This window comes from Falco punctatus, assembly GCF_963210335.1.
Source record: "Falco punctatus genome assembly, chromosome: 1".
NCBI lineage: Eukaryota > Metazoa > Chordata > Aves > Falconiformes > Falconidae > Falco > Falco punctatus.
In genome coordinates this window covers 24,695,827-24,705,922 of record NC_137580.1, presented here as the reverse complement: position 1 = coordinate 24,705,922, position 10,096 = coordinate 24,695,827, and the positions used below count along the sequence as shown (strand labels likewise).

The 10,096-nt window shown below is 46.7% G+C and overlaps 1 protein-coding gene across 2 annotated transcripts in view; it reads left to right on the top strand.

The window, feature by feature from the left end:
* The first annotated feature begins 72 nt into the window (after positions 1-72).
* Positions 73-10,096, top strand: part of ADAMTS3 (ADAM metallopeptidase with thrombospondin type 1 motif 3) — a 138,432-nt gene continuing 128,408 nt past the window's right edge. The window contains exons 1-3 of one of the 2 annotated variants that reach the window (XM_080408303.1): positions 73-367; positions 2,832-2,895; positions 7,299-7,326. In XM_080408303.1, the coding sequence (XP_080264429.1) occupies positions 2,872-2,895; positions 7,299-7,326 (52 nt within the window). In that variant the 5' untranslated portion in view covers positions 73-367; positions 2,832-2,871. Of the gene's footprint in view, positions 368-2,831; positions 2,896-5,959; positions 6,371-7,298; positions 7,327-10,096 lie in introns of those variants that run through there. The other variant, XM_080408302.1, reaches the window with a different exon arrangement.

Genomic DNA, 10,096 nt, shown 5'->3' with positions numbered 1-10,096 from the left:
TCTAATTATTGAGAGTGTGTGTGAGCAGCCATTCATGTGCATCCAGCAAGTGCTCTGCCTCACCTGTTATCTATAGGTGTCTCTCTGTCTATATACAAAGGAGGTTGCACAGCTCCCCACTGTCCAGAGGGCCATACATATAAAAATGTAAATTGGGAATTTTTACAGCCAGAAAAAATGCTAGCAAAAATAAGTGTGGATAGCATGCAACAGTTCCCAGACCTCCAGCGTGCAGGTATAATTCAAGTCTGTTCCTCATGTAGAGGCAATTCTCTAGAATTTTGAGACAGAGGATGTGCACACCACGCGCTGGCCATGCGGGACGAGAAAGATGTTTTCCATTTTTATTTTCTTCTGAAGGCTTAAGGTAAGTACAAGCATTTAAACAGGCCTTTGATGCTGTTGGTATCTGTAACAGTGTGTTAGGGTCACTGCCTCAGCAGTTCCAGGAACTTCTTGCAACACAAGAACCGCTGATTTCTGTATCAGTACCACAGGCCATTAAAAGCCTGGTCTTACTGGATCTTATTTTTAGAATGATTTATGGGTATTTGTTTATTCATTGCTTTTGAGGATTTGAGGTGGTTTTAATTGGATTTTATTTGGCACACATTGTTTCAAAATTATCCACCTAAAAATAGGAACCATTTCATGGAATGTATCTATTATATGGTAGTCACAAGTGCTGCCTCTTTCCACTACTTTTTATTTTTCATAACGTACTTTACAACTGTAATTTTCATGTCTCACATTTTTCTCTCCATTTTCCTATGTCCTGTGGTTAAATCTTGACCATAAATCTTACTCTGCTTTGTTAAAAATAATAGGTCTACTATGTTTCTTCATTTAACAATCTACTGGGCTAATAGTGTCTTTAAAACAATTAAATATGGTTGTGCAGTTTAATATTCCCAGTTTTAGTGCACCATGAAGGAGAAACTATAGCCGTTTTCATTTACAGGGTGCTTGCATTTCATAAGCTGTCTGGCAATTCTTGTCCGACACCTTGGTACCGAAATCCCTTTCTTATAGTGCTGTGGTAAACACACCAGAAGGGTAATATCAAAAAAAGTTTCTTGCAGTTTTGGAAATCAAATGATAGAAGTCATTGGATGGCAAATACAAACTAAAATGTTAAATGTGGTATCTCAGCAAAAATGTGGCTTTTGCCACTTGGGAATACACAACTTGAGTTATCATACAGTGGAGCTAGAGAGGCGGTGGTGTTTTGGATTGTAACGCAATATTAATACACCTGCACGATGATAGCAAGAAGGTCTGGAGCTGCTGGCAGCACCTTTGTTACCTGTGACAAATTGCTTGAAGAGCAGAAGAGACATGTCAGCTGCATCCAGGACTGTGCTGCATGATGATAGGTGTATGACTAACTATACAGGCACGCAGAAAGGGATGGGTTTCCATTGGAGAACGTAAACTTTGGTTCTTGTATATGCCAGCTTTTGGAGTTTGGCTGGGTTTGGGTTTTTTGTTTAGATATCTTTGTTTGTTTGTTTGAGGGGTTATTTTTTTCCCCCCTGTAGTATGACTACAGGCCTGCAACTGAAAGGTCTTTGTGTGTTGCCTTTTTATTGTGTGTGCTCACAATGCCTGCTACAATGGGGCGCCACTCCATGAATGGGACCTCAGGCATTACTGAAATGCAAATATTAACAAATTTTAAAAATGAGGCGGAAGCATTCTTTTCAGATGTATCCGGTGCTAAGAAACTAATTTACATTGCCTTAGATTTAATAATCGCAGCATAGGCCTCCTGCATCTCTAATTACTTGGAGGGGAAAAAAATTTCTACTTTTCATTAAGCCAACGGTTAGCTGGAAACCTGATCTGGTCATGTACACATACTCTGGTTTCACAGGAACAAGATCTAGGTCTCCAGTCTCCCTGCCTGATGGAGGATCCTGCCTTTTGGTTATATTTAGTTCCTTTATTGAGAAGGAGAACCTGAGACACAATGTATCAAACATTTAAGGGAGTTAGGCTTTGACACCAAAGCCAAATTTCAGCAGAGCTGGTATATGGAAGTAAATAACAACCTGTGGTTTTAATGATAAAGATTAAAAGAGATTAAAAGGAAAAAAGAAAACAAATTAAAAGAAAAAAAAAAGCCCAAGCAAGGGATGTACTTTTTGGTTTGTGGAGGTGGCAAAGAAAGTAAATTAATCTGTAAATACCATATCTAGAGTGTCCTGTACCTTTTTCTGAACCAGACTGCATTATCCCTTCTTAAAGAAAGAAAGATGTCCTCCATGGCCCTCTGCTACAGCAGTTCTTATGAAAACAGGCAACCATCTGCATGATGCTTAGAAAATATGTTTGGTTTTCTCAAACAGGCATTCACAGTGGATATCTCTGCCATTTGAAATAGGCAGCTTGTTTTACCACAGGCTAATTTTTAGTGATAGTCTGTTTTGGAGAGAATAGAATTAATGCTTCCCAAACTGACCACTATTAAGAAAGGATGGAGACTGGCAAAGAACACAGTAGATCAGAAACTCAGTAGATTCTGATGACTCCTAAATATCAGGAAATGTCACTGCAAAACTGAATATTAAATCATGTGTGCATACATGATTGGTGAAGACCGAGATTTTTCTAGACTGTAGATATTATTCCTAGATGTTATAGTTCAGTTTACTAGGGTCTTATCTCAAAAAAAATCTCGTATTTGAAAGCTGTTATGAAACAGCATTGCGAAAACTCCTGTGTAGTTCATTTCTGTTGGTTTTATAGAGGGAAGTCTTCTTTTAAAGTATCTCAGTTTGAATTCTTGCTCCAATTAAAACTTGCTTTGGACTTGTTTTGTGTTGCAGGCACTTCTGCTGTGAGAGAACATGAGATTTCATCCAGACCATGCTCCAGAACCTTTATAATCAGGTAATGCCATATTTTAATCACAGTGTTGAGCACTTACTCCCATGAATATTATCCTTGCACTCCAGAATCTGGCCCTGTGCAAAACCTTTTAGACTTCAGTGTCTAAGGTTTTTGCTTCAGGGCCTAACCTTGGGTTCATAAAATATTTGTAGCTGTCAGCCTAGTGCATCAACAGAAACTGCACAGATGCAGAAAGCCTATCTGATGAAGCATTAGCAAGAATAATTTTAGAACTGCAAATACTTAACAGACTTTTAACAGATACATATACATATGTACATGCATATATACATATATAATATGTGTGTGTGTGTCAGACTTGAAATACACAGAAGAAAATCTATGATTTCTTTGACATTAGTATGTCCAAATTTGTCTGTTAGTGATGAGAAATGTCTTCAACTGCACTTTCAAATACTGCCTTGTTTTAAGTTTGTTACAGATACTGAGTCTTATATTAGAAATAGCTGATGAGGCATCTAATTTTAACACCTTATTTATGCTCTCTAACAGTTCTGTGAAACCTTGGTTCTTTGCTCTCAAAGACCGCAAAACAAAGTACCTGCCCTGGCCTCCAGGTCTGTCTTTTGTGTATCTTTATTTCTTTGGCGTTTAGAAACTTTTTAAGCTAATTTGGAAAAGTTCAATCTAGGACACAACATGCGCAACCTTATTGAAAGAATGTTCCTAAAATCACAAAAACAGCATTACAAAATGCCAGAAGTTTGGTTCCCTGCAACTATTGTGTAACAGTTGGACCGGATGATCTTAAAGGTCTTTTCCAACACAAATGATTCTATGGCTTTCTGCACTTGGATGTTCCGTTCAAAGTTCTGTTCAGCAGCGCTCCATGCAGCTCCTGGATGACAAGGAGCCATCAGAATGGCTTTTTCTGCAGAGTTCCTGTGAGATGTGCAGTGAGTTGCTTAAAGCAGCTCTTCTGGTGTATTCACCGGGGTGGAGAGCCTGACCTTGTGCATTTGTAAAATTGTAGAGCGAAATCAAAAAGAGCACGGCTTGAAACTTAGCTAGATAAAATGGAAGAAATCGAGATCAAATAGTGAATTGCACCTATAATTAGCCTGCATGAAGCACCAGAGATCGTGCTGGTCCATCTGTCCACTGTAGAAAATGCATGGTTTACAAAGCACTCAGGTATGTTGTATTATGGAAAAACCCACGAGAAAAACAACACTGTTGTTTTCAGGATTTGAACAATGTGCAGTGAAGTCTGAGGTCACATAGTTAGTGAAGTTAACAGAATGTGGAATTGCTGCACATTAAGTGAATGGTACCCGTTTTGTGCATGGGATGAGGGAAAAGTCCTGTGGGAGCAGTGGTGTGTTACCAAGTTAATGCCAGTCAGTGTATTAATGCGCAGACAAGAGGAAGCTTAGGCTGGCATCCTGAGTTTAGCGGTTCTGAATTGACAATTCTGATTCTGTGGCTTCGCAGACTTACTGTCCTTAACTCACCTTTTAATATATAATTATGTAGCTAGCAATTTACAGGACCTCAGCCTTTCTGATTCTGGTCTTTCCAAAAAGTAGCTCTTGTACAATATGCAACTACCCGCTGTTATGGTCCGTGGAGTGTAACAGGCTGCGATGCTCTTATGCTTGTAATAATGGATACATATCCAGGCATTCCTACTGTTTCAGGAAAAAAGTCCTTTGGGTTTTTTTGGTTGGGTTTTATTTATTTATTTATTTATTCGTTTTTTTTTTTTTTTTTTTTTTTTTGTGAGATAATATAACACGGTTTGGGACCTGTGTTCTCTGACACAGCAGGGCTGCTCCACAGGCTGGTATGGTTAAAATATTCAAGATACCTCCTGAAAATCAAGACTGGAGGTCTCCTCTTAAATGTTGCTCTGAGGCAACTTGTAGTTGCAACTGAGGTTTCATAGAAGCAGCATTTCCTTTCCCTGTAGATGTATGATGATTTCTGGCAGGCAGTTCAACTGAAAAGATGATTATATTTACGCTTTCACACGTGCATTCTGAAACCCTTTGAGTAGCACCAGTCCGCTTGTTTGTGCTAGATGCAGGCCAGTGTAGAGACGTATTTTGGTTGGTTGTGACAGATCACAGGAGTGGTAATACACAAGGTACAACAGAACAGTCTCATTTTAAATGGGGATCCAGATGTTTCCCGTATTCACCATCTCTCGTAACACTAGCTAATCCTGACCCTGACAAAATTCAGTCCTTGCTTCGAATGCTGCTAAAGCGTGAAAACGCAGGAGTGTTTTACCTCTGGCTCCCAAAAAGTGTTTGTAAAGCTTTTTGTTTCTCCCCTGGGAATACCCCAGTGGTATCCATTACCAACTTGTTACTGCATTGCCTCAACTGTGTAACATCTTCTAGGCAAATATAAGGGACCAAGAGCATGTTCTTGAGGGGTTTTGCCCTCAGTCTCTATGTGAGTGGATTTTGGTTTCCATCTGGGCTAGCTGATGCCGCCTGTTGTGCAGCAGAGGTTTGGTTGTGCGCCGAGCTCCCAGGCCGGGGGGCAGAGGCGGCTTTGTGACCAGACTCTGGCCCGGTGGGAGCCTGGGGGGCTCCATAGGTTTTGCTGCACTGCCTGGGGTTGATCAAGGTTGATCAAAAACGAGAACTTGGGGATGTTGTCACAGGCCTGGGGGCTCTTCTCGAAGCTCAGGTGGCTGGTGGGGTGAATGGCGGGAAAGTAGTTTTTTCTTTGCAGAAAGCCTGTGGGTTGCAAGCACGTGGGTGAGAAGTAGCGGGGGGGCTGAGCACACTGAGGGGCCGGTAGATGAGGGGGTTTCTGTGTGTGCATGCAGGGGCCGTGTTGATGGTAGGCCGGGCCACCTCAGGTGCGGGGGCTGCCCCTGCCACCTCAGCCCCCTGTCTCAGCCCGCCTCAGGTGCAGGAGCTGCCCCCGCCGCCTCAGCCCACCGCCTCAGGTGCGGGGGCTGCCCCCGCCACCTCAGTCCTCCACCCCACCCGGCCGCCTCAGGTGCGAGAGGGCTGCCCCCGCCGCCTCAGCCCGCGGCCGGGCCGTGCCGGGCCGTGCCGAGGGTGGTGGCCCCTGACGTCGGTGTGCCGGGCCGGGCCGAAGGCGGAGCCGCGCTCGGGGGCCGGTGCGGCTTTATTAGCGGCGCAGGTCGGGATGCGCGGCGCAGGCAGGGCGCAGCGAGCAACAGGAGGCGGCGCGGAGACTCGCCGCCTCACCGCCGCTGCCCAGCCCGCCCGCCCGGCCCCGGGGCGCCGGCGCTAGCGGGGCGCAGCCTGCGCTGCCAGGGGCGGCCCCGGGGGGGGACTCGCCGCCGCCGTCGCAGGGGCGAAGAGGAGGAGGAAGAAGGAGAAGGCGCCCGGCAGGAGGAGCGGGGCCGGCAGCGTGCGGTGTGGCTGGGCGGCGGTCCCCGGGCGGCCGGCTCGTGATGGTGCTCCTGCCCCTGTGGGTAGTGGCAGCCGCGCTCCTGGGGGTCCGCGCTGCAGCCAGCCGGCAGGTGAGGGCCGGGGGGGCCGGACCTCCCTCCCTTCCCTTCCCTTCCCCTCCCCTCCCTCCCCTTCCCTTCCCTTCTCCCTGCATGGAGCAGCCGCGGGCCTCTGCCCTGCCCGCGGGGTCCCTCTGCCAGCGGCCCCGGGAAGCTGCCGCGGCTGCCCCCCCCCTTCCCTCGCTGCCCGCTCCGGCCGGCCGGCCCCCGGCTGCCCCCAGGCGCTCGGCCGGAGCGCGGCTGTCGGGGCTGGGACGCGCCCGCCGCCGTTCTGCTGTCGCCCGGGGGACGGGCAGCACCGGCCGGGGGCTGCAGATGGGCTTTGACAGCTGGGGAGCCGCCGCCGTGCCCCCCTCCTTGTCCCGAGCGTGTTCCTTCCCCTACCGCACCCCGCAGACGCCCGCACCCGGCTGTCCGCTCTCCGGCGGGGCGGGCAGCCTTTACCGGGCAGGCAGCATCCTCGGCCGGGCCTGCCGCGGCCGGGAGCTTCGCCCGGTGCCCCGTGCTGGAGCTGGGCCGGGCGCCAGGCTGCGGGCCCTGCGCTGCGGGGCAAGGCCGGTTGCCTTTCCCCTCCTCTGGCACGGAGGGGACGGGCAGCTGTCGGCAGCCGTGCCCCCGTGCCGTGGGGAGGCCTGCCTTGGGCCGCTGAACTTTTTTTGGCACAGCATCATGGTGTATAGAATGGGTTGTTTAGCATCAGGATTTCTTAGCAGCTCTATTTATGTCAAACTTCCTATAGGCTCTGTCAGTACATTGGTGGGAACAGCTGCCTGTGCAGTTAAGGAGAAACACCATCCCTGAAAACCAAAAGCAGAAATGTAAAAAGATGGTGCAATACCAACCAAGTAATTTTTCAGCCTTCTCGAAGCACTCTACTGTCGCATGTTGTGTAGCGATGACACTAACAACTTTGTGCATGTGTTTCTTTTCTCTTCTGCAGGCTGGTAAAGAACAACAGATCCAAATAGGTAAGTCTTTTTAACTATTATCGCTGCTATCACAATAGAAATAAAAGTAGTAAGCTCAACAAACTAGTGTCTTTTCTGGAAAAAATTATCTATATGCAGGCAAGCATTCCCTCATGTACCCCCGCACCGTTGCCACCCAGGAGCATTTTAGTTGTGCAGGGATGTGGCATGACTTGAACTTGCATGCTCTCGCCTTACGCCTTCCTGCATCCCAATACATCCGCGCCTCCCTTCTTAAATATAAACCCACAGAAGTTAGAAATCGCAGGATGCTTAAACTGGCCCTCTGAATAGAATGGCACATCAGCTCTGGGCCAGATGCTTTGTCTTCGTTTCTTTGTTTCTGAATCAAGGAGGAAATGCCTACTCTGTTTGGCTGGCACCAACCATGTCTTCATAGCATTTTTCTTCTGTATTGGAAGTGTTCAACCTTTTCTTTTAGCTGGAAAAAAATTGTCTGACGCTGAGGGCTCTTTGTATTCTGTTGGTGGCACAGGGTGCTTGCTGTGTGCCTAGCGACAGCAACACGTTGAGAACTGATATACTTAGGTAAGATGTTGTAGAGCAGCAAAGTTGGTGTCTGTGATGAATGAGGGTACTGGAGTGAAAGGTGCTTGTTAGTGCCTGCGGGGTACTTGCTCTCTGACTCTTTTGTAAAGACAGGAAGCTTCATATAATTAGGAGCATGCACAGGCAGTTTAGTTTCAGGAGATCTGCCTTCATTTAAACTAACAGATAATTTAGTGCTCTGTGGGATGGAAGAGGTTGTGGAAGGAAGGTTGTGGAAGGACGTGGAAGCTGGTCTCCCAGGGTGTTAGTGCAAGGGTATGGAGTCTCACATACTCCTTAGCTTGCACAGTTGTGAAATGAGCCTTTCAACAATGTGCTGCTGAGTGCGAGTGTCTGCACGCCGGAGTGTGCTCTGGAGCTTTTCAAGGAGAGGAGCGGTAGCAGTGGGAACAGACCCCAGGCAATTCTATTTCCAGTCGTTGTTAGACCTCCAGTACTGAGGTTTTGGTTCAGGTTTTGAACTGAGGTTTTGTTCCGAAAAGAATTTCAAGTATTTATCTAAATTTTGGAGGTCTTGTCTCAATTTCAGTTCTGGCACTGCATTCTTCTGGGCTTAGGTTGATTTCCACTGTGATCAGTGAATAATGGGAATTGAGACAGTTAGGTACATTTAAACCTAACTGGCAAACAGACTTTTTTTCCAGTGGTATGCTGATCCTGTATTTTATTTCCAGTCGTTTCCATGAGAAATGGATTGTATTTGAATTTCAGAAACCATAAGCTATACAGGAATGCGTCTTTTAAATTACACAGTACATCAGACAAAATTCCTTAATCTGGAAAATCACTTTTTGTCCTTTAGCTTTTTCCTTTCTTTCATGCTCCCAGCTTTGCTGTAGTCAGGAACATTTGAGGCACACAGGAACTGCAGGAGAGAGATGATAACCGCATGGCAGAGGGTGAATTGGGCACCCCATGCAAAGCCCCAGGTCCGTGTGCTCAGTGTGGGACGGGCTGTCTGCCTGGTTCTCATGGTACCTGGGAACCTTGTGCAGCTGATGTGACCTCATCCTCCTCTACCTGTCTCTCAATTATTTTTTCCCCTCTTCTCTCTACTCAAGGTTGTGGAAAAAATTAAGGACAGGTGGGAGGTGAAGAGAACGTCGGCTGGTGGGTCTGTCCACTCGCAGATCCATGAGTCCATGGTCCCAAGTGTCCCGTGGTGCGGCTAGGCAGTACAGGACCCCTTTGGGATGGGACTCAATGTTGATGGGAGCCCAGAAGGAGTGAGCTGCTGGCCCATCTCTGTCTCCTCAGCACAGCCACGCTGCATCCTCGGTAGTTTTTTGGTTCAGGCTAGCAAGACTGAGAGTCTTGATGGCTCTCCAAGACTAGACTGTTCGCGAGTAGCTCTGGCTTTCAGGGATCGATGGTGCTTTGTTGAGGGGAAATCTGAATTTTCAAAGCAGAAATAGCCAGTTAACACTTAGAGTCATTGGGATTTGTCCGACACTTTGCTTTAAGACTTATTATTTATTTGATCCTGTAAATTCTGATTGAAAAACTACAGCTTACTCGGTTTAGAGTTTTAATGACGATGGTGCAACCTGCATTCGGATTGCCTCCAAATGGGCTGTCCTACTTTCAAGTCCCTATGAAGTGTCACTTTGCATCGGTGTTGTACGTTTTGATTTGGCTCAGGGCTGGCTGCTGTCAGCAGCTAAACTTTTCTCATAACCTGGAAAGTCACTTAAGACAAATTAAAGCATTTAGGATTTTATTTATTTTCTTTTTAATATCAGTACAGAATGTATTATAGAGGTAGGGAGTTACCCAAGTTTAATTAATCATGTTAATGCAAAACATACTGCAAATGCCTGGAAACGGTCAGGAGGAAATCATACTGTTGTCACTTGTGAAAGAGTAAGCCTGGAGGTTCTGGCACTCGGGTTGGTGCTGCATCTTCACTTTTCCTGCCTCAGCCTCCCACGCAGCAGAGCCTCATTGCTGCTTCTGGAAGAAAATTCAGGTGTCTGACCTGCAAAATGGCAGTGCCAGGCTGCCCTGCCGCCTGGATAGAGCACGTTTGCCTGCAGTTCAGCAGAGACGGTGAAAATACCACCAAGAATTTCTTGAGCGCTCTCTATCCGTGGCACAAGCTGACAGTGAAGTGAAGGAATTGAGGATGCTAGAGAGTGGTATATACCATGCGATCCTCTCTTCTTGCAGTCCCTTGCTTTTATTCATCTAACTTGCAGTG